Here is a 25,512-nt window from a genome sequence, read left to right on the forward strand (position 1 = left end):
GTTATAGTCCTGAGAATAAAGCGATGCAAAAATAATTATTTTTTCTATAAAATAGTTTTTATCGTATAAAAGCGCCAAAACATAAAAAAAATGATATAAATGAGGTTTCGCTGTAATCGTACTGACCCGAAGAATAAAACTGCTTTATCAATTTTACCAAACGCGGAACGGTATAAACGCCTCCCCCAAAAGAAATTCATGAATAGCTGGTTTTTGGTCATTCTGCCTCGCAAAAATCGGAATAAAAAGCGATCAAAAAATGTAATGTGCCCGAAAATGTTACCAATAAAAACGTCAACTCGTCCCGCAAAAAACAAGACCTCACATGACTCTGTGAACCAAAATATGGAAAAATTATAGCTCTCAAAATGTGGTAACGCAAAAAATATTTTTTGCAATAAAAAGCGTCTTTCAGTGTGTGACTGCTGCCAATCATAAAAATCCGCTAAAAAACCCGCTATAAAAGTAAATCAAACCCCCCTTCATCACCCCCTTAGTTAGGGAAAAATTAAAAAAATGTATTTATTTCCATTTTTCCATTAGGGTTAGGGTTAGGGCTAGGGTTTGGGCTAGGGCTAGGGTTAGGGCTAGGGTTAGGGCTAGGGTTAGGGTTAGGGCTAGGGTTAGGGCTAGGGTTAGGGCTAGGGTTAGGGTTAGGGCTAGGGCTAGGGTTAGGGCTATGGTTTAGGGCTAGGGTTAAGGCTACAGTTAGGGTTGGGGCTAAAGTTAAGGTTAGGGCTATGGTTAGGGCTAGGGTTAAGGCTACAGTTAGGGTTGGGGCTAAAGTTACGGTTAGGGTTTAGATTACATTTACAGTTGGGATTAGGGTTAGGTGTGTGTCAGGGTTAGAGGTGTGGTTAGGGTTACTGTTGGGATTAGGGTTAGGGGTGTGTTTGGATTAGGGTTTCAGTTATAATTGGGGGGTTTCCACTGTTTAGGCACATCAGGGGCTCTCCAAACGCGACATGGCGTCCGATCTCAATTCCAGCCAATTCTGCGTTGAAAAAGTAAAACAGTGCTCCTTCCCTTCCGAGCTCTCCCGTGTGCCCAAACAGGGGATTACCCCAACATATGGGGTATCAGCGTACTCAGGACAAATAGGACAACAACTTTTGGGGTCCAATTTCTCCTGTTACCCTTGGGAAAATACAAAACTGGGGGCTAAAAAATTATTTTTGTGGGAAAAAAAAAGATTTTTTATTTACACGGCTCTGCGTTATAAAGTGTAGTGAAACACTTGGGGGTTCAAAGTTCTCACAACACATCTAGATAAGTTCCATGGGGGTCTAGTTTCCAATATGGGGTCACTTGTGGGGGATTTCTACTGTTTAGGTACATTAGGAGTTCTGCAAACGCAATGTGACGCCTGCAGACCATTCCATCTAAGTCTGCATTCCAAATGGCACTCCTTCCCTTCCGAGCCCTCCCATGCGCCCAAACGGTGGTTCCCCCCAACATATGGGGTATCAGCGTACTCAGGACAAATTGGACAACAACTTTTGGGGTCAAATTTCTCCTCTTACCCTCGGGAAAATACAAAACTGGGGGCTAAAAAATAATTTTTTGGGGAAAGATTTTTTTTTTCAATTTTCACGGCTCTGCGTTACAAACTGTAGTGAAACACTTGGGGGTTCAAAGCTCTCACAACACATCTAGATGAGTTCCTTAGGGGGTCTAGTTTCCAAAATGGTTTCACTTGTGGGGGGTTTCTACTGTTTCGGTACATTAGGGGCTCTGCAAATGCAATGTGACACCTGCAGACCATTCCATCTAAGCCTGCATTCCAAATGGAGCTCCTTCCCTTCCGAGCCCTCCCATGCGCCCAAACAGTGGTTCCCCCCCCACATATGGGGTATCAGCGCACTCAGAACAAATTGGACAACAAATTTTGGGGTCCAATTTCTCCTGTTACCCTCGGGAAAATACAAAACTGGGGGCTAAAAAATAATTTTTGTGGGAAAAAATTTTTGTTTTATTTTTACGGCTCTCCATTATAAACTTCTGTGAAGCCCTTGGTGGGTCAAAGTGCTCGCCACACATGTAGATAAGTTCCTTAGGGGGTCTACTTTCCAAAATGGTGTCACTTGTGGGGGGTTTCTACTGTTTAGGTACATTAGGGGCTCTGCAAACGCAATGTGACACCTGCAGACAATTCCATCTAAGTCTGCATTCAAATGGCACTCCTTCCCTTCCGAACCCTCCCATGCGCCCAAACAGTGGTTCCCCCCACATATGGTGTATCATCGCACTCAGGACAAATTGGGCAACAAATTTTGGGGTCCACTTTCTCCTGTTACCCTCGGGAAAATACAAAACTGGGGGCTAAAAAAATAATTTTTGTGGGAAAAATTTTTTGTTTTATTTTTACGGCTCTGAATTATAAACTTCTGTGAAGCACTTGGTGAGTCAAAGTGCTCACCACACATCTAGATAAGTTCCTTAGGGGGTCTACTTTCCAAAATGGTGTCACTTGTGGGGGGTTTCAATGTTTAGGCACATCAGTGGCTCTCCAAACGCAACATGGCGTCCCATCTCAATTCCTGTCAATTTTGCATTGAAAAGTCAAACGGCGCACCTTCCCTTCCGAGCTCTCCCATCCGCCCAAACAGTGGTTTACCCCCACATATGGGGTATCAGCGTACTCAGGACAAATTGTACAACAACTTTTGGGGTCCAATTTCTTCTCTTACCCTTGGGAAAATAAAAAATTGGGGGCGGAAAGTTTATTTTTGTGAAAAAATATGATTTTTTATTTTTACGGTTCTGCATTATAAACTTCTGTGAAGCACTTGGTGGGTCAAAGTGCTCACCACACATCGAGATAAGTTCCTTAGGGGGTCTACTTTCCAAAATGGTGTCACTTGTGGGGGGTTTCAATGTTTAGGCACATCAGGGGCTCTCCAAACGCAACATGGCGTCCCATCTCAATTCCAGTCAAGTTTGCATTGAAAAGTCAAATGGCGCTCCTTCGCTTCCGAGCTCTGCCATGCGCCCAAACAGTGGTTTACCCCCACATGTGGGGTATTGTCGTGCTCAGGACAAATTGTACAACAATGTTTGGGGTCTATTTTCTCCTGTTACCCTTGGTAAAATTAAACAAATTGGAGCTGAATTAAATTTTTTGTGAAAAAAAAGTTAAATGTTCATTTTTATTTAAGCATTCAAAAAATTCCTGTGAAGCACCAGAAGGGTTAATAAACTTCTTGAATATGGTTTTGAGCACCTTGAGGGGTGTAGTTTTTAGAATGGTGTCACACTTGGGTATTTTCTATCATATAGACCCCTCAAAATGACTTCAAATGAGATGTGGTCCCTAAAATAAAATGGTGTTGTAGAAATGAGAAATTGCTGGTCAACTTTTAACCCTTATAGCTCCCTAACAAAAAAAAATTTTGGTTCCAAAATTGTGCTGATGTAAAGTAGACATGTGGGAAATGTTACTTATTAAGTATTTTGTTTGACATATCTCTGTGATTTAATTGCATAAAAATTCAAATTTGGAAAATTGCGAAATTTTCAAAATTTTCGCCATATTTCCATTTTTTTCACAAATAAACGCAGGTAATATCAAATAAATTTTACCATTGTCATGAAGTACAATATGTCACGAGAAAACAATGTCAGAATCACTGGGATCCGTTGAAGCGTTCCAGAGTTATAACCTCACAAAGGGACAGTGGTCAGAATTGTAAAAATTGGCCCGGTCATTAACGTGCAAACCACCCTTGGGGGTAAAGGGGTTAAAGGTTCTGTTCACTCTCGGTGGTTTTGTGTTAGAAATATCCATTTTTGTGGTATTGTTTCTGCACCATGCACAATTACTTTTGCAAAACCTGTTCAAACAAATTTGACAGTTGCAGAGATTTTTGAAACTACTTGGCTGCTTGTGAACTTAGCCGTTACTTAGTGTAATGGGCAGATTTACATTCAGAACTCTTGAATGTGCCGCACCACAAGTTACTTGGTTTTTGCTTTGTTATGTTTTCTTTCTCTATTACTAAATAATTCTTCTTGTTTGATTCCAGAGGGAACATCCCTACTCTGAACAGGTATGATATTTGCATTATTTTCTCAAACCGATAATCTATACCACGATGTTCATTATGTAACATGCTGAAATAAAATAGTACAAGTCTAAGGATATCTATTTACTTGCAGTAGTTTTGTAGATTTTTTACATAAATTTTTGTAACTGAAACATTTCAATTTATCTGAATTTGGTGGTTTTGGCGACCAGCACACGGTTTTCTGCAATTTTGCCATTTTTACAACGAATCTGTTTGTGATTATACCCTCAGGGTATGGTGAAGTGAGAAATAACACTGGAAGTAAAGGTCTAGATTTGCACACTTAGTAAACGAGGTTGGTGCCACCAAGGAAAAGAAACTAAATAATGTTCATATAGTAATCTCGGGCACACATTAAGTAGAGAAGTCAGGTTGCAATTGAAAAAAGGTTTATTTCATCAAATTCAAATCCGGGATTTCACAGCCAAGGGTAAACAGAAGAGAATTTTTAGCACAAGCGAACACCCCAACGTTTCAGCTTAGTTGGCCTTTATCAAGGTTGGATTCTGCATAGTTGAAGACACGAGCGTGCGGCTTGTCCCAAGTGAGCGCACTTCTCTACTTGAAGTGAGAAATAAGTCACAAGCTGCAGAACTCTATGCATAGTTTTACTGAGATGTTAACAGCAGAAAACATTGTATAACCTTTATATGGCTCAATGTCAGAGCCATAAGTTTAATGCCAAAAACTGGATGTTTATGTCTTTAGAAAGTATAGTATTTCTAGAATACAGAAACCATCATTCGAGGTAAGCCAGGAAAAATGAATTTATGCATAGAAGGCTGAAATCAGTGGAATAGATATGGAGCATGCACTATGGCCAAATGGTCTAAGAGCAATAGCTCTGGCCAGCAGGTATCAGACACTGGCTATATGAACTCAGCCAGCTATGTTTGACTCTGAAATTGTTCCGGATTTTGGAGAAGAACATACTTCAATAGCTGGCGAGAGGACCGAACAGTGTTGTAGACTGGTCGGCCAGGGAGGTCCCCACCAGCTTCTTCCTGTTCGCTGCCGTGGATTGACAGGTTTCTGCCTATACGCGCGTGTAGACAGACATCTATCACTCCAGGTCAGCGGGCGAGGATAAATCACTGTGGACCTGCCTGTCTAACCAGTCTACAGCACGTCTTGTCTCGTCGATGGCTATTGAACTATGTTTTTCTCTGAAATCCAGGAGCGTTTCAGGATCACACATGCCTGGATGAGATCATACAGTCAGTGCCTGATACATGCTGCCCATGGATTGGTAGCATGTATCAGCTGTCAGGTCCTCTTTAATTGATTTAATTTTCTTATTTTATCCATTAGAATGTCGTTTTCTTCCAATCTCAACCATTATGGGATGGTGCATGTTGCTAGCGTCAGTGATGTTCTACTTGATACTTCATTTACTCCTCCATGTCAGAGGATGGGAGGCATGGTTGCATTTCGGACTTTTGATGATTTTGTCAGGTACGGTATGTTTAATTTTTGTGAACTTTGTGTATAAAAATAATTAAAAGTCTATAGTAAATAGCACTTTGGCCCTAACTCATCAAGACTGACACTTGCAACTCAATAAATTTGTTGCATCTTATCAGTAATGTGCACCTTGCCAGAAATGTTTATTCAGTCTGAGACTAGAGTAATACTTTTGGTGTAAGATACTACACCACTTTTCATAAATTTGATCGGTGAGCGTAGCCACGTCTCATCTCCTCAGTAGCTCTGCCCATTTTGGCGGGGCTGCTTGAAACTGGCAGGAAAACACCAAAAGATGCAACATTTTTGTGCAGCTCTGCATTCTGCAAACATTTTGCAACTTTTCAAAGTGTTTTATGACAATTCTCTGGCCCAAAAATTGGATTTCATAACCTCCTAAAAAATTCATCAGACCAAAATATATTTATAAAATATTTTATTTAAACAATATCATAATAATAAAAACATAGTAATATTACTATAACCATACACATATAAAAAGGAAATCTTTATTGAAACCATACAATAAAAAAATAATAACAAATAACAGAGTATAAAATATCAATAAAAAATATATGATATAAAAGTAATATATTTGAATGCTTATTAATCCATGCGTAGATGTCAATCTTAATGACAGGAAAATTATTTGTTTAGGGATTAAGTGTTTATTATTTGATGTTGTACTTTAATTTATTTAATTATCTTAATTAATACTCTATTGAAACACAATCCCTGTATGTGCAGGACAGGGCAAACCCCAAATGATTGGTATAAAATATATACATACAAAAAATCTATAAAATTAATTAATATTGTAAAAAGAAATATAATTTTTGCAAAATATGTATGCTATATAAGGGCACATGTGATCCAGAAATTATATCTTAAATGACTAAAAAATAATGTGTGAAAAATTATATGTGAATAATTATATGGAAGAATGTGTGTATATGTTATATATATAAAAATTAAATAATAATTATATATTTAATAAAAAATAAATAATAATAAACGATAATAAAGTGCCCATAGTGTGACAATCCAAATAGATAACAACTGAAATAATGTGTTGCAAAATAAATCACCAAGATATAAATGTATACCAGATCACATATATAGCAAACTATACCACACATATATGATACAATATAAAATATAAGATACACCAACCAATATAGGGAAGCCTCTGCCCCGCACACACCACTCCAACGCACGTTTCGCTCGCCGCTTGGTGAGCCAGAGGAGGTGCCAGTTGAAGACAAGCGACTCCCATTGAATCGAACCGCCCCATAGCTGAGTATAATAAAAGGTGTTTTTTTAAACTTACAGGGTGAATTGGAGTCAATATCTACAGCATTATAGAATGCTGTCAAATTGGGCTGAAAGGTGGTGGCCGTAGGTTATATGGGAAAAACCTGGTTACAGGTTCCCTTTAAACATTAAAATGACATATATAAATTTCCAACAATATAGACAGACAAACTTGTGGGTGAGACAATGAGGGAAACCCAATAAAAGACACCAATCACTTAGCAAATACAAAGAGATTAAAAAGTAAACTTGTGGAGCCATTTAGTAATCAATAGCAAGTAATATTAATTCAGCAATGGTCATACAATGATTAAGATTAGAGTAAAGCCCAAACATTGAACATTGAGTGGAATCAGATAGTTGAAGAAAACACATAAAGTAGTAAGAGGTTCACCCACCAGTCACCCGGCGCGCGTTTCACAAATGCTATGTTTCGCTCACCCTTGACCAAGCATTTGTGAAAAAAGCAGTGCTGCTATATATTCTGGCTATTAATGTGCTGAAGAAATAAAATGTTAACTTTATTCAATGAGTCAATACGATTATGGTAATGCCAAATTCATAGTCTTATTTTATGACTTTTGTACAATAAATACATTGTATGAAAAATGTAGTTAGTTTGTATGTTGCCACATTCTTTGAGCTTTTTTTATCGTGACAAGATGTAATTTTCTGGTAAATATAACATTTTTATCACTTTTTATTACACTATGTAAAAGGTGAAATGTGCTAAAGCTGCAATTAAGATTCTATGTGAACACTGTTCACTATTTATTTTAATTGACATGTTAACAGCATAAACTGTAGTTTTCATTGGTGTCATTTGTGGATATATATAATTTTTTCATCACTTAATATTAAAATGTAGACTGTAAAGCAAGGGAACACAAAGTTTTCTGGTTCAATGGCGACAATGTCATATTGAACTACTTATATGCGAAGCAATTAAAATTAAAGGAGTATTTCCTTTTGGGAGGTTTATGGCGCATCAAAAGTATATGCCATAAATGTCTAAGGGATGCAGGTTCCATTACCAGGACTGCCACCTACCTGGAAAATGGGGTTCCCGTTCTCCCTCAAACAGTACTCTAGAGTTGAGGAGACCATGTAAATGTCTAACTATCTTGAAGAATATGGGTGAAGTAGCAGCTGGTTGCATTTCACAATCCCCTTAAAATACAATAGTTAGAGCTGCATGCATAGGCAGCCTCCACTTTAAAGGGAACCTGTCACCATGTTTGGTTGATATGAGATACGGCCACCACCTTTCAGGGCTGATATACAGCATTCTATAATGCTGTATATCTGCTCCCAACCCAACCTGAAAGACAAGAAAAACAGCTTTTTTATACTAACTGGGGAGAGGGGGCGGTCCGGTCCGAGTGGTGTCGCTGGTCTTGGTCCGGTGCCTCCCTTCTTGTGATGTGGTCCTCCTTCTGATTTGTGTGGAAGACACGTCCCTATGTCATCCACACAGTGTTCCCCTGCATTGCGCTCCTGCCAAGGCCTACATCTCTGCCCTGATTAGGGCAGAGCAAAGTACTACAGTGCGCATACGCTAGGGCTCTCTGACATTTCCCAGTGCCTGTGCACTGCAGTACTTTGCTCTGCCCTAGTCAGGGCAGAAAAATACGCCTGCGCTGGAGTGTGATGTCGGGGAGACTGTGTGGACGTGTGACGTAGGGACATGTCATCCACACAAAGCGAGGAGGACAGCATCGCAAGAAGAAGGTAGGCAGCGGGCCAAAACCAGCGACACCCCTCAGACCGGACTGCCCCCCAGGTGAGTATAATAAAAGCAGTTTTTCTTGTCTTTCAGTTTGGGTTGGGGGCTTATATACAGCATTATAGAATGCTTTATATCAGCCCTAAAAGGTGGTGGCCGTATCTCATAACGGTCAAAACTGGTGACAGGTTCACACCAACACTGTGTGCTGTCCAATTTTTCAGCTTGATTGATAGTTGGTGAAATGTATTTTGCAAAATGTAACCATGGAAAGAAACCTAAAAATAAAATACAGAAATAAAAACAAAGTGTATCATATATTTAAATAATGTCACTCCATGCATGAGTCCGGTCCATCTATACTCCGGCTTATCCTGCTTTAAGGTGCATTATGTGTCTGCACCCTGAAACTCCTATTTTGTTTATTATGTACAATTTTTTTCATGTTATTTTTCGGTAAATATTTTTTTTTTTTTTCGTGTGATAAAATAAGCACCCTTACCCCATAAAAGGTCCTTTCCTGGAACATGAGATTTCTTAAGGTTGTGCCCCTGAAATGGCAATTTTAACTGGAAAGCTGTTGGGGTGGCACTAATACTCACCACATGGAACCACATGGGTCAAGAATTCGGTCTTTGCTATTTCAGCTGCATGAACAATTTTCTTTTTATTGCGCTCAGCCCATACTTATATTATAGCTTTCCCTACTATTTACCATATAAACTTTCATATAGGGCATCAAAGAGTAAAAAGTTGTACATTCTATAATATACAGCAATCCAGGAACAAAAGGTATTTTCATTCCCCAAATAAATATATTCTGCAGATCCATTCATCTACAACACTGTTTACATCATGTCTTATTCCTTTTGATTGCTCCCCACTTATACATCATATGGAAAAGTGCATCATATTCCACTATTAATCATTCACAACTGTCCATATACAGATACTGGCATCACTGGGACTGCCTGGGGAAGATGGGTTCACAGCAGTTTATAGATTGTGTGATTTCTGCAGCCATCTCCTGCCTCCAACTCTGTTCTGTAAAGGAGGTTAGCAGTAGGGTTACTTGTGAACAGATCCCTAACAGCTCATAATGATAAATGTCCAGTTATGTCAACTAAGGTTTTTTAAAGATATATAGACAGGCCATTAATGGATGCTGTACAATGTTATAGTATATTCTATGATTTCTTTTTTTTCTGCTGTATATACAGTTAGGTTCAGAAATATTTGGACAGTGACACAAGTTTTGACATCATATTCAAGACACAGTCATATAATCAATAGGGGCTTTAATTTGAGCGCATTCACATCCTAATTTGAGCAATTTGCCTCTTTTTAAAGGGACCAAAAGTAATTGTACAGTTATCTCAAAAGCTTTTTAATGAGCTGCATGGGCTATTTCCTTATTAATCAGTCAATTTAGCAGGTAAAAGATCTGAAGCTGATTCCAGGTGGCATTTGCATTTGGAAGCTGTTGCTGTGAACCCACAATCTGCAGTCAAAGGACCTCTCAATGGAAGAGAAACAGACTATAATTAGGCTGAAAAAAAAATCCATCAGAGAGATGGCAGAAATGTTAGTAGTGGCCAAATCAACTGTTTTGGTACATTCTGAAAAAAGCAACAACTCACTTGAACTTGGGAACTCAAAAAGGCCTGGATGTCCGCTGAAGACAACAGTGGTGGATGAGCACAGAATCCTTTGCATGGTGATGAAAAACCCCTTCATAACATCCACCAAGTGAAGAACACACTGAAGAAAGTAGGTGTTTCAGTATCTAAGTCTACCATAAATAGAAGACTTCATGAGAGCAAATACAGAGGATTCACTACAAAGTGCAAACTATAATCAACATTAAAATAGAAAGGTCAGATTAGACTTTGCCAAAAAAACATCTAAAGAAGCCAGCACCATTCTGAAAAAGCTTTCTTTGGACATATGAAACTAAATTCAACCTGTACAAGAAGAAGAAGAAAGTATGGAAAGGGCTTGGAACAGTTCATGATCAAAAGCACACCACATCCTCTGTAAAAGTTGTTGGAGGCAGTGTGATGGTATGAGCATGTATGGATTTCCAATAACACCTGGTCACTAGTTTACTGATGAAGATGTGAATAAAGACCGAAGGAGCCGGATGAATTCTGAAGTGTACAGGGCTATATTTTCTGCTCACAATCAACCAAATGCAGTTGGGTTGTTTGGACTTTGCTTCACAGTACAGATGACCCAATGACCCAAAACATACTGTGTAAGCAACCCAGGAGTTGTTTAAGGCAAAGAAGTGAAATGTTCTGCCGGGTCAATCACCAAATCTCAACCCCATCAAGCAGCATTTCACATGTCTAAGACAAAAGGCAGAAAGACCAACAAACAACAAATGAAGTCAGCTGCAGTAAAGGCCTGGCAAAGCATCACAAATAAGGAAACCCTGCATTTAGTGACGTCCATGGCTTCCGTACTTCAGGCAGTCATTGCCTGCAAATGATTCTCTACAAAGTAATAAAAATTAACATTTTATTTCTGGTAAAGTTGTTGCATTTCAGTTAATTTTAAATCAAAAGTAGTGGCGTACAGAGCCCAAATCACGGAGATTCGGTCACTGTCCAGATATTGCTGAGCCTAACCTAACTGTAAATGTGCACTGGCCAGATGGAGACGAAGAGGACACTTTTTGTTCATTAAATTTTAAAGGAAACCTTTGGATAAGTTAGCTAAACACTGGGAAAGATTCCAATGTACATGTTTAATACAGAAGAAATACCTGATGAACACAGGAGCCATACAGGAAAAGACAAAACAAAACATCACAATATTGTAATACAGCGCAGTAATCTCACTCTGTATAACAGTAGTGAGAACAGTCCTTAGAAAGCATGGAGGCTAATTACTACTTCAATGATGTAAAAAGAGCTGGCAAACCATCTTTAGTTGGGCGCATACTGTACGTTATTGTGCCCATAAGTCTTTATGGTTGTTGCTGTACAATGCAGGCTTACTGACCAGAAGAAACCCAATGGGATGTAGCAGGATTTGAATATATCTTAGATATTGAAACTCTCTAGTATATTTTAAAGATGAAGTGAGTGAAGCTAAATGGATACTGCTAATGTTTCTTCTGTTTCTGCATCACTCACCACACACATTTTGGTTGTGGAAGCCGGAGACTGTTTTGGGAGTGGGGGATATTGGAATCTGCTTGCACAGTAAGGAATGAAATGTCAGGAAGAATTAGGCATAACTGTCGACTATGGCCCAGCAGGGACTATCTTCTCTTGAATCAATGAGTGTGGCATCTGTCTTTCCATGTGTGCAGATGCACGACCCCTGGGAAGAGAGGTGATTACACAGCTCTCATTGCTCACGTCATAAGCTTTTCTGTTATTTGCCTAATAAAGGCTGATTAGATTAATGCAAGCTTTCTGCATGTCAGCCTCTAAAGCTTTAAAATTTTAACTTTCTTAAACATTTCAAATGAAGTTGAGCAGGCTTTACAAAGTACGGCGAGGGATGGGGGAATAGAAAGCACTTTGCAGGGATAGTGTACAGAATTCACACAGAATGCAGCTGATTTAAATGGGTTATCAGGTTTTGGAAAATCCATGTCCCCCTGCTGTAGTTTAATCTTTTAGTGACCACCAATTCGTCTTTTTACTGACCTGCGATATCAGAGACTAGCATCCACCGACGGGTGAAAATCCAGCACCTGTCAGCTGTACACTATAGCTGACAACTTGCTGCATCAGCTACGACCATTGTTGGTACCGATTATAGTAGTTTATCTAATTAAATGCTGCTGTCAATAGTGACTGCAGCATGTAGATGGTTAACAGAGTGAGGTGGCTCCCTCTTTAACCCCATCGGCACCCTGAGATCTTGATTGTGTGGTCTGCTGACTACAGTGGACTGTTCAGAAGTTATCAATATTTAGGTGGTAAATATAAATTTCTTAATTTCTGTTATGCCATTTTGCATTGATTCCTGAAAATTCCCTGAAGGGATAATAAACTACCTGAAAGCTATTTTGAATACGTTGAGGGGTGCTGGTTTTAAAATGGTATCACTTTTGGACGTTTCCAATATATAGGACCTCCAAACTCACTACAAAACTTAATAGGTCCCTAAAATTAATAAGTTTTGTACATTTACCTTACTTGAAAAAAAAAATGACTGATAGATTCTTAAAGCTTCTAAAATGCTAAAAACAACAACAACAACAACATTTGCAAATGGTGCTGGTGTAAAGTAGACATGAGGGAAATGCTATTTATTAATGTTTTTGTGTGGTCTGACCATCTGGAATAAGGGATAATCATTCAAAGTAGAAAAATTGGTAATTTTTTGTTTAATTTTTGTAAAATTTCTGATATTTTTATAAATAAATGCACAAAATATTTAGATAAATTTATCATTATGATAAAGTACAATGTGTCACGAAAAAAAAATCTTAAAATCAATGGGATGTGTTGAAGCATTCTGGAGTTCTTACAGCATAAATTGACACTGGTCAGATTTCTAAAATTTGGCCCGGTCACTAAGGGGTTAAAAAATGAAACTACTCTTCTTTACACATCTTCTCCTGGTCCATTGTGCTGCCTGAAAGAAAGGCTTGACCCACTCAGTGCTGCTGAGCTCACTGACTGGCTGCAGCAATAATACCAGGTGAAGGATCAGAGACTGAGCCCGGGGTGAGAGGGTGAGTAAAGCACAATTTTGTTTAGTTAAAACAAACCACAAATAGGTGATGGTTGTTTTTTTTTTTCTCCAAAATTAGAAAACCCCTTTAATGATACTTTTCAGTGTATAGGTAATTTATTGTATGTGCCCTTTTTTTTTTTTTTTACAGAATGTTTGATGATGTCATGAGTTGCTTTTCTGACTCTCCTCCCCAAAGTCCGATATTCCCTGAGGCAGGTCATCCCTCATTGTATGATGAAGATGATAATAAGGTATGTACAGGGAAACACAATATTGCTTTATATTGTTGGCAGTGAACCCAAGACACAAGCGGTTATTTTGTCTAACTTTTTATTGTACAGTTATACGGGCTAAAAGTCAGTTTTGAATTTTTGCATAGTTTATCAGTTATTCTAGTCTATATACGGTATCTATAATGCGTTGGTAGGTGTGAACCACAATTAGGAAAAAGATTACTTACATTTAAAGCTTACCTTTTACAAGTTATACATTGTATACTTTGATACAAACTATTGAAATGTAAATGTAAACCGATCAGTAATAAGTACTCGGTTACACAGACAGACTGACAAATAATAATAATGTTATTTCTATAGCGCCAACATATTCCACAGCACTTCAAAAGTCGTAGGGGACATGTACAGACAATAATGACATTCAACAGTTTTAGGAGGAGTGAGGGTCCTGCTCACAAACTTACAATCTATAGGGAAAAAGGGGGACACACAAAGTAAGAAGTAAACAGAATAAAAAAACTCGGATCATCATTCTTGCTATCCGCGTTGGACTGTAGCATCTTGGGCCCACCAGAGGAAATCATTCTTGGGGCCCACTATGTAGCTACATAGAAATAAATACAAGACCACCAATTGAGTGGTAAAATATGCTAATATCTGGGTATAATATAAAGTAGTACATATATTAATTATGTAGCAGGACTTGGGGTAGCCCCCTCATAGAATATAATGTAGCCCCCTCATATAGTATAATGCAGCCTCCTCCATAGAATATAATAATGTACCCCCTCATAGAATATAATGTAGCCACCTCCTTAGAATATCATGTAGCCCCCTCATAGAATATAATGTAGCCCCCTCCTATAGTATAATGCAGCCCCCTCCATAGAATATAATGTAGCCCCCTCATAGAAAATAATGCAGCCCCCCTCATAGAATATAATGTAGTCCCCTTATAGAATATAATGTAGTCCCCTTATAGAATATAATATGGCCCCTCATAGAATATAATGTGGCCCCCACACAGAATATAATGTAGCCCCCCTCATAGAATATAATGTAGTCCCCTCATAGAATATAATGTGGCCCCTCATAGAATATAATGTGGCCCCCACACAGAATATAATGTAGCCCCCTCATAGAATATAATGTAGTCCCCTCATAGAATATAATGTGGCCCCTCATAGAATATAATGTGGCCCCCACACAGAATATAATGTAGCCCCCTCATAGAATATAATGTAGCCCCCTCATATAGTATGATGTAGCCTCCCATAGAATGTAATGTAGCCCACTCATAGGGTATAATGAAGCAGCATGATATAATATAATGCAGCCCACCACAGAATATAATATAGCCCCCTCAAAGTATAATGCAAACCCCTCATAAGGTATAATGCAGCCCCCATAGAATATAATGCAGCCCCCTCATAGGGCATAATGCAGCTCCCTCACAGAATATAATGCAGCCCCCTCAGAGTATAATGCAGCCCCCTCATATAGTATAATGCAGCCCCCCATTTAGTACAATGTAGCACCCCCCACAGATTTTAATGCAGCCCCCTCATTAGGGTATAATGCTGCTTCCTCACAGGGTATAATGCATCCTTTCCACAGGGTATAGTGCTGACCCCCCTCATAGGGTATAATGCACCCCCTCTTAGGGTATAATGCTGCCCACTCACAGGGTGTAATGCAGTGTTCCCCAAGTCCGGTCCTCAAGAGCCACCAACAGGTCATGTTTTGAGGATTTCCTTAGTATTGCACAGGTCATTGAATGCTTGCCTGTCCAGGTGATGCAATTATCACCTGTGCAATCCTAAGAAAATCCTGAAAACATGACCTGTTGGTGGCTCTTGAGGACCGGAGTTGGGGAACACTGGTGTAATGCATCCCCCTCATAGGGTATAATGCTGCCCCCATCATAGGGTATAATACACCCCCTCACAGGGTATAATGCAACCAGGATTCACTTATATATATAAAAAAGCAAACACAACACTCACCTCTCCTTCTCACTGCCACGCTGATTCTGGCTCTGCTCTGGTATCAGCAGCTGCACTGCCATCTGCCAGACACACAGTGGGTACTTGATGAAGTGACGTCATCGTGCGCCTGCTGTGACAGAGGGGACTGATACTTGCTATACTGGATGGGAGTACTAGGATTGTCTGTGAAAGACATATTAACAGTATTAAACTTGTAAATTTGCTCCCACCGACATGTGAATGCCGAGGAATCACACTTGTAGTCAAAAGATGACATCTGTTTGTGCAGTGATGATGAAGTCCTGCCTCAAAGGGGGTAACCTGCATGGCTAAATACAGAACTTAATGATCCCATTTTACTTGATAATCAAGCATTAAAGTTTTTCCATGTAGACCATGGAGCATTGTTTTTGATCAAAATCATGGTTTTCTTTAAAGATTTAGACTTTTTCCTGCCCAACTGCTTGAAAAAACTGTCTTCTAAAATCTAGCAGTAGGTTTGGGAGTTGATTTTGAGTCCATCTTTAACTCGAAAAGTTCAAACTAGTTCATCTTTAATAATACCAGCCCATAGCAGTACTCCACCTCTATTTTGTCGAAGTGGAGATCTGTGTCCGTTACTTATCCAACCACGGAACCATCCATCTGTTCAGTCAAGAGTCACTCTAATCTTATCAATCCATAAAACCTTTGAAAAATCTGTCTTCGGATATTTCCTGGCCCAGTCTTGACATTTTTCTGTCTTGTTCAGTGGTGATCAGGTTTAAGCCTACCTTACCTCGGCCATGTCTCTGACTACTGAACACCTTGTATTTCTGGGTTTTCCAGGGAGGTGGTAGCTCTGGAATGTGACTGCACTGGAGGATAATGGGTTCCTGGTCACTTCACGTTTGATTTTTCTCAAATCTTTTGCAGTTATTGTACGTCTTTTTTTCTCAACATGTTTTTCCTGCCCCTGTTGGCTATTTGCAGCAAAACTTTTGATGATTCTGTGATCACTCCCAATGTCTTAGCAATTTCAAGCATGTTGCATTCATCTGTAAGACTTAATAACTTTTGACTTCTCAGAGTCAATTATCTATTTTTTGCCAACTTTGCCTGAGGAAAACAAGCAGCCTAATAATCTGCACACCTTGATAATGGGTGTTGTATCCTTAGACCACAGCCTCCTCATTGCACAAATATACATCACCTGATCTGCTTCATCCAATAAGCATTCAAGCTTATACAGCTTGGAGTTGGAAATTGTGCCTAAAAATTTAATTATGGTCAAAATACTTGTTCACACAATGTATAGTACAAGTGATCAACGTTTTGAGGAGACCTAAAAAATGAAGTTAAAAGTAAATTAAACAAGTTTAAGTATAAAAAAAAAGTATACCATATTTTTCGGACTAAAATTTCGGCCATTTTCTAAGAAGCCGAGTGCCGCCGAGATCTCAATCTGCGCACGCGTGGCCTCCGGTGGCCATTTTCCTGAAGCCTCTGGTGGCCCATGGCTTCAGGAAGATGGCCGCAGGGACACCGGTGATGCACTCGGCTCTGCTCGCCGTGGACACCGGGCCAAGGCGTCACTACATTTCTGCAGCTGGCATCCTGAGGTAGGGACCCTGCTCAGGTGCACTCCACACAGTCGCAGCCTTGCCACACCTCTGCCGCCGCCAGTTCCGCTGCTACACCACTGCCGCAACCCCCGCGGTAAGCCTGTGCTCACACTATAAGACACACTCCCCATTTTCCTCCCAAGTTTTTTGGGGAAACTGCGTCTTATAGTCCAAAAAATACAGTATGTTTGAATTACTCCCCTTTTCACCATAAAAAATAAGCATTTCGTTATCACTAAATGTATAAATGTCCAATCTATGAGACTGTAAAGTTATTTAACTCATGAGGAAAACGTTATAATGGAGAAAAAAGTGAAACCATACTTCAGAATTGCCAAACCTTCATTGACAAATTGGGAAAAAAAGCTATTACAACCTGATGGCACCAATCAAAAACAGAGTTCAGCGTGCAAACAGCAAGTTCTCAAATCTCAAACAGTTTTATCACCAGGAAAAAAAAAATACGGGTTTCATAAAATGCACATTTTTTAATTTGTATTATTATTATTTTTTTACAAGATTTGCATTAGTTTTAACTGCTAAATGTATAAACATATTGTGCAAGTCTGTTTCTGTAATCATACTTAACTAAAGTATGAATACTGTAAAAAACAATAAATAAAATCACCAAAAAAAGGCCATATTGGATTTTTTTTCCAGTTTTTTTAGGAGCGTTTTCAATCTGATAGCTTTGCTTTAAGTGTGTAGAGAAGACGTGATCCCATTACTTTGCACCAATATTTTTTGCATTTCTTTATCCCATTGCTTTCACAGCCAATTTTCATTTTTACGTTTGTACTTTTCCATTCCCTTCTTACAAGAGCCATAACTTTGTTAGTTCTCCTTAGACATAGCCGTATGAGGGATTTTGTTTTGCAAAAGAAGTTGAAATTTATTTTCACGTTTTTCACTACATTGTAAGATAAAATGAATGGAGTCATTAAAAACTACAAGTGGGATGGGATTTTTTTTTGTTTTATTTATACAGTGTTCATTTTGTGGTCAAAATGACCTGGAAACACGATTCTCTAGGTCAGTACGATTATGGTGATACAATACCTGCATAGATTTTTTTTCTTTAAATTGTGAAAATAAATTCAGACGTTTGTGGAGAAAAGAAACCTGTAATCTGTCAGGTCTTCTTTTTTCATTGAAGAGCTGATGTGCAGTATTTGTTTATACCAACTGAGGTACCTATAACGTTTGCTGCTTTCCTTTTTTTTTATGAAAAAAACCCTGCAAATCTAGAATATTTTTCTTTTTCTGGCTGTCTCTGTATGAGTTAATTTATTTTATATTTTGATTGACCTGTCTTTTACAGGCCTTCAATGAGCAAGGGGGAAGTTTTTCATTGTTTTTCAGCACAACACCACAGTTAGCAATTGTAAAGGGAGCTTCAAGCAGTGGATCCTGATGATTTGCCCAAGTGCATTAATAATGGCAGAACATTCCCCAGACAACTATTAACACCTTCACCCCCTAAGCCTGCTCTCACCTTCATGACCAGGCCAAATTTTACAATTCTGACCAGTGTCATTTTATGTAGTAATAACTCTGGAACGCTTCAACGGATCCTGCTGATTCTGAGATTGTTTTTCATAACATATTGTACTTTATGATAGTGGTAAAATTTGTTTGATGTGACTTGCGTTAATTTGTGTAAGAATAGGAAATTTGGTAAAAATATTAAAAATGTTGCTTCACAGGAACTTAAGCAATATGTGAGGAAAAAAAATGAACATTTAACCTATTTTCACAAAATTTTTATTTAGACCCAATTTTTTTTTATTTTCACAAGGGTTACAAGAGAAAATGGACCCCAAAAATTGTTGTGCAATGGCTCCTGAGTATGCCGATACACCATATGTGGGAGAAAACTACTGTTTGGGGCACACAGCAGGTCTCGGAATGGAAGGAGCACTGCTTGTCTTTTTTAACACAAAATTGGCTGGAATCATTAGCGGACACATGTCGCTTTTGGAGAGCCCTTGATATGCCTAAACAGTGGAAACTCTCCACAAGTGATGCCGTTTTGGAAAATTGACCCCTCAATGAATGTATCTAGATGTGTGGTGAGCACCTTGAGCCTCAGGATGCTTTACAGAAGTTTAAAATGTAGAGTTGTGAAAATAAAATCACATTTTTTCCCCACAAAAAATTTATTTTAGACCCAAATTTAGCATGTTTCACAAGGGTAACATGAGTGAATGCACCGATCAATTTGTTGTGCAATTTCTCCTCAGTACACCAATACCCAATATCTGGAGGAAAACTGCTGTTGGGTGCACGGAAAGGCTCAGAAGAGAAAGAGTGCCATTTGACTTAAACGGCAAAATTTGCTGGAACAGTTAGCGGACGCCATGTCGTGTTTGGAGAGCCCAGGATGTGCCTAAGGCTAGGTTCACATTGCGTTAATGGGTTAACGCTAGCGGACTCCGTTACATGGCGAAATTGTCGCAATTAACGGCATGCAACATATCCGTTAGCGCACCCATTGACGGCAATGTGCTAACGGATCTCTAGCGCATGCCATTTTCGGCACACGCTAGCGATGTCCCGTTATTTTCGGACGGACCGCGGACGCTGCTTGCAGCGTCCGAGGTCCGTTCCTCGCTAGTGCAGATTGGGTGTCTGCGCTAGCGGGATCGCCAAACACGATCCCTTTTGGGACATAGCGTTAGCGCAGTCCATAGCGCTATGCACTAAATGGACTGCCCTAACGCAATGTGAACCTAGCCTAACAGTGGAAACCCCACACAAATGGCACCATTTTGGAAACTAGACCCCTTGAGGAATGTATTATTATTATTTATTTGTATAGCACCATTAATTCCATGGTGCTGTTCATGAGAAAGGGGTTACGTGCAGAGATATAGGTATGGTTTACAGTAAACAAATTTACAATGACAGACTGGTACAGAGGGGAGAGGACCCTGTCCTTTGCGGACTTACATTCTATGGGATAATGTTGAAGAGACAGAAGGTCGGAATGTAACTAGATGTGTGGTGAGCACCTTGAACCCCAAGTGTTTCACAGAACTTTATAATGGCTTGCAAAAGTATTCACCTACCTTGGTATGTTTCATTTTTTTTCTACCTCACAACCTGGAATTTCACTATTTATTGAGTGGATGCTTTCCTGAAACGGAAAGTACTTGCAAGCAGCATAATACAAAGAATAGCAGGTTTACCCAGAATCCTTTGCAGTAGGCGGAGCTATGCAAATCATCTCTTTCCACCCCTGTCTAATCCACAGCGCTTGGAATCGCCAAGCGTGCAATGCTGCAGATTAGTTTCTAAATTTACACAGCCAACCAATTCCTACCTGTGGACACGTGTTTCGGGCTTTAGGCCCTCATCAGCACAGGGCTGGAATTGGTTGGCTGTATGGAGTGGGGCTCGGTGAGCAAGCGATACATACATGCTAGCCACCTTAGGGAGAGACCCAAGTTGGGCTAAATTGGTTGGTTGGCTGTGTAAATTTAGAAACTAATCCGCAGCATTGCACGCTTGGCGATTCCAAGCGCTGTGGATTAGACAGGGGTGGAAAGAGATGATTTGCATAGCTCCGCCTACTGCAAAGGATTCTGGGTAAACCTGCTATTCTTTGTATTATGCTGCTTGCAAGTACTTTCCATTTCAGGAAAGCATCCAGTATGTATTTCCTTTAAGTAGAGGGCTTTTCGGTCTCTTTCGTCCCGCTACATTTAGCCCAACTTGGGTCTCTCCCTAAGGTGGCTAGCATGTATGTACTATTTATTGAGAGTTTAACCCCTTTACCCCCAAGGGTGGTTTGCACGTTAATGACCAGGCCAATTTTTACAATTCTGACCACTGTCCCTTTATGAGGTTATAACTCCGAAACGCTTCAACGGATCCTGGTGATTGTGACATTGTTTTCTCGTGACATATTGTACTTCATGATAGTGGTAAAATTTCTTTGATAGTACCTGCGTTTATTTGTGAAAAAAACGGAAATTTGGCGAAAATTTTGAAAATTTCGCAATTTTCAAACTTTGAATTTTTATGCAATTAAATCACAGAGATATGTCACACAAAATACTTAATAAGTAACATTTCCCACATGTCTCCTTTACATCAGCATAATTTTGGAACCAATTTTTTTTTTTGTTAGGGAGTTATAAGGGTTAAAAGTTGACCAGCAATTTCTCATTTTTACAACACCATTTTTTTTTAGGGACCACGTCTCATTTGAAGTCATTTTGAGGGGTCTATATGATAGAAAATGCCCAAGTGTGACACCATTCTAAAAACTGCACCCCTCAAGGTGCTCAAAACCACATTCAAGAAGTTTATTAACCCTTCAGGTGTTTAATAGGAATTTTTGGAATGTTTAAATAAAAATGAACATTTAACTTTTTTACACAAAAAATTTACTTCAGCTCCAATTTGTTTTATTTTACCAAGGGTAACAGGAGAAATTGGACCCAAAAAGTTGTTGTCCAATTTGTCCTGAGTACGCTGATACCCCATATGTGGCAGTAAACCACTGTTTGGGCGCATGGGAGAGCTCGGAAGGGAAGGAGCGCTATTTGACTTTTCAATGCAAAATTGACAGGAATTGAGATGGGACGCCATGTTGCGTTTGGAGAGCCACTGATGTGCCTAAACATTGAAACCCCCCACAAGTGACACCATTTTGGAAAGTAGACCCCCTAAGGAACTTATCTAGAGGTGTGGTGAGCACTTTGACCCACCAAGTGCTTCACAGAAGTTTATAATGCAGAACCGTAAAAATAAAAAATCATATTTTTTCACAAAAATTATATTTTTGCCCCCAATTTTTTATTTTTCCAAGGGTAAGAGAAGAAATTGGACCTCAAAAGTTGTTGTCCAATTTGTCCCGAGTACGCTGATACCCCATATGTGGCAGTAAACCACTGTTTGGGCGCATGGGAGAGCTCGGAAGGGAAGGAGCGCCGTTTGACTTTTCAATGCAAAATTGACAGGAATTGAGATGGAACGCCATGTTGCGTTTGGAGAGCCACTGATGTGCCTAAACATTGAAACCCCCCACAAGTGACACCATTTTGGAAAGTAGACCCCCTAAGGAACTTATCTGGATGTGTGGTGAGCACTTTGACCCACCAAGGGCTTCACATAAGTTTATAATGCAGAGCCATAAAAATAAAACAAAATTTTTTCCCCACAAAAATTATTTTTTAGCCCCCAGTTTTGTATTTTCCCTAGGGTAACAGGAGAAATTGGACCCCAAAAGTTGTTGTCCAATTTGTCCTGAGTACGCTGATACCCCATATGTGGGGGGGAACCACCGTTTGGGCGCATGGGAGGGTTCAGAAGGGAAGGAGCGCCATTTGGAATGCAGACTTAGATGGAATGGTCTGCAGGCGTCACATTGCGTTTGCAGAGCCCCTAATGTACCTAAACAGTAGAAACCCCCCACAAGTGACACCATTTTGGAAAGTAGACCCCCTAAGGAACTCATCTTGATGTGTTGTGAGAGCTTTGAACCCCCAAGTATTTCACTACAGTTTATAACGCAGAGCCATGCAAATGAAAAATATTTTTTTTTCCACAAAAATTATATTTTAGCCCCCAGTTTTGTATTTTTCCAAGGTTAGCAGGAGAAATTGGACCCTAAATGTTGTTGTCCAATTTGTCCTGAGTACGCTGATACCCGATATGTGGGGGGGAACCACCGTTTGGGCGCATGGGAGGGCTCGGAAGGGAAGGAGCATCATTTGGAATGCAGACTTAGATGGATTGGTCTGCAGGCGTCACATTGCGTTTGCAGAGCCCCTAATGTACCTAAACAGTAGAAACCCCCCACAAGTGACCCCATATTGGAAACTAGACCCCTCAATGAACTTATCTAGATGTGTTGTGAGAGCTTTGAACCCCCAAGTGTTTCACTACAGTTTATAACGCAGAGCCGTGAAAATAAAAAATCTTTTTGTTTTCCCACAAAAATTATTTTTTAGCCCCCAGTTTTGTATTTTCCCAAGGGTAACAGGAGAAATTGGTCCACAAAAGTTGTTGTCCAATTTGTCCTGAGTACGCTGATACCCCATATGTTGGGGTAAACCCCTGTTTGGGCACACAGGAGAGCTCGGAAGGGAAGGAGCACTGTTTTACTTTTTCAACGCAGAATTGGCTGGAATTGAGATCGGACGCCATGTCGTGTTTGGAGAGGCCCTGATGTGCCGAAACAGTGGAAACCCCCCAATTATAACTGAAACCCTAATCTAAACACACCCCTAACCCTAATTCCAACGGTAACCCTAACCACACCTCTAACCCTGACACACCCCTAACCCTAATCCCAACCCTATTCCCAACTGTAAATGTAATCTAAACCCTAACCCTAACTTTAGCCCCAACCCTAACTGTAGCCCCAACCCTAACCCTAGCCCTAACCCTAACCCTAGCCCTAACCCTAGCCCTAACCCTAGCCCTAACCCTAACCCTAACCCTAGCCCTAACCCTAGCCCTAACCCTAACCCTAGCCCTAACCCTAGCCCTAACCCTAGCCCTAACCCTAGCCCTAACCCTAGCCCTAGCCCTAACCCTAGCCCTAACGGGAAAATGGATATAAATACATTTTTTTTTATTTTTCCCTAACTAAGGGGGTGATGAAGGGGGGTTTGATTTACTTTTATAGCGAGTTTTTTAGCGGATTTTTATGATTGGCAGCCGTCACACACTGAAAGACCCTTTTTATTGCAAAAAATATTTTTTGCAATACCACATTTTGAGAGCTATAATTTTTCCATATTTTGGTCCACAGAGTCATGTGAGGTCTTGTTTTTTGCGGGACGAGTTGACGTTTTTATTGAAAACATTTTTGGGCACGTGACATTTTTTTATCGCTTTTTATTCCGATTTTTGTGAGGAAGAATGACCAAAAGCCAGCTATTCATGAATTTCTATTGGGGGAGGCGTTTATACCGTTCCGCGTTTGGTAAAATTGATAAATCAGTTGTATTCTTCGGGTCAGTACGATTACAGCGATACCTCATTTATATCATTTTTTTATGGTTTGGTGCTTTTATACGATAAAAACTATTTTACAGAAAAAATAATTATTTTTGCATCGCTTTATTCTCAGGACTATAACTTTTTTATTTTTTTGCTGATGATGCTGTATGGCGGCTCTTTTTTTGCGGGACAATATGACGCTTTCAGCGGTACCATTGTTATTTATATCTGTCCTTTTGATCGCGTGTTATTCCACTTTTTGTTCGGCGGTATGATAATAAAGCGTTGTTTTTTGCCTCGTTTTTTTTTTTTTTTTCTTACGGTGTTTACTGAAGGGGTTAACTAGTGGGACAGTTTTATAGGTCGGGTCGTTACGGACGCGGCGATACTAAATATGTGTACTTTTATTGTTTTTTTTTTTTTATTTAGATGAAGAAATGTATTTATGGGAATAATATTTTTTTTTTTTTCATTATTTTGGAATATTTTTTTTTATTTTTTTTACACATTTGGAAAATTTTTTTTTTACTTTTTTACTTTGTCCCAGGGGGGGACATCACAGATCAGTGATCTGACAGTTTGCACAGCACTCTGTCAGATCACTGATCTGACATGCAGCGCTGCAGCCTTCACAGTGCCTGCTCTAAGCAGGCTCTGTGAAGCCACCTCCCTCCCTGCAGGACCCGGATCCGCGGCCATCTTGGATCCGGGGCTCGAGCAGGGAGGGAGGTGAGGAGACCCTTGCTGCGGGGGGCTCAGGGAAGCCCGCAGGGAGCCCCCTCCCTGCGCGGTGCTTCCCTGCACCGCCGGCACATCGCGATCATCTTTGATCGCGGTGTGCCGGGGGCGGTCCGTGACCGCTCCTGGCACATAGTGCCGGATGTCAGCTGCGATAAGCAGCTGACACCCGGCCGCGATCGGCCGCGCTCCCCCCGTGAGCGCGGCCGATCGGCTATGACGTACTATCCCGTCCAGGGTCAGATAAGCCCAGGGCACCTCGACGGGATAGTACGTCCAAGGTCACAGAGGGGTTAAATCAGCTCATGTAAAGACAACTGTGCCTACAACTGTAAACATTTTTTTATCGTGAAGCAAACAACAAATTGGACAAAATAACTGAAAACTTCAGTGTGCATAACTTTTCATCCCCCCCCAAAGTCAGTACTTTTAGAGCCTCCTTTTGCACAAATTACAGCTTCAAGTTGCTTTGGATAAGTCTCTGTGAGCTTTCCACTGTGATTTTTGCCCATTTCTCAAGGCAAAACTGATCCAGCTCTTTCAAGTTAGATGTTTTCCTTTAGTGACATGATCTTCAAGTCTGATCAGAGATTCTCAATTGGATTAAGGTCTGGACGTTGACTAGGCCACTCCAAAACATTTGCACGTTTCCACTTAATCCACACCAGTGTTGGTTTATCAGTATGTTTTGGGTCATTGTCTTGTTGGAAT

The 25,512-nt window shown here is 40.0% G+C and overlaps 1 protein-coding gene across 2 annotated transcripts in view; it reads left to right on the plus strand.

Moving 5' to 3' along the window:
- ACACA (acetyl-CoA carboxylase alpha) overlaps positions 1-25,512 on the plus strand; it is a 575,142-nt gene that overhangs the window by 194,489 nt on the left and 355,141 nt on the right. For both annotated transcript variants that reach the window (XM_069756397.1, XM_069756396.1), the window contains exons 30-32: positions 4,026-4,049; positions 5,379-5,522; positions 13,424-13,526. In XM_069756397.1, coding sequence (XP_069612498.1) covers positions 4,026-4,049; positions 5,379-5,522; positions 13,424-13,526 — 271 coding nt within the window. The remainder of the gene's footprint in view (positions 1-4,025; positions 4,050-5,378; positions 5,523-13,423; positions 13,527-25,512) is intronic.

The sequence above is a fragment of the Ranitomeya imitator genome, chromosome 3, assembly GCF_032444005.1.
Source record: "Ranitomeya imitator isolate aRanImi1 chromosome 3, aRanImi1.pri, whole genome shotgun sequence".
Classification (NCBI taxonomy): Eukaryota; Metazoa; Chordata; class Amphibia; order Anura; family Dendrobatidae; genus Ranitomeya; species Ranitomeya imitator.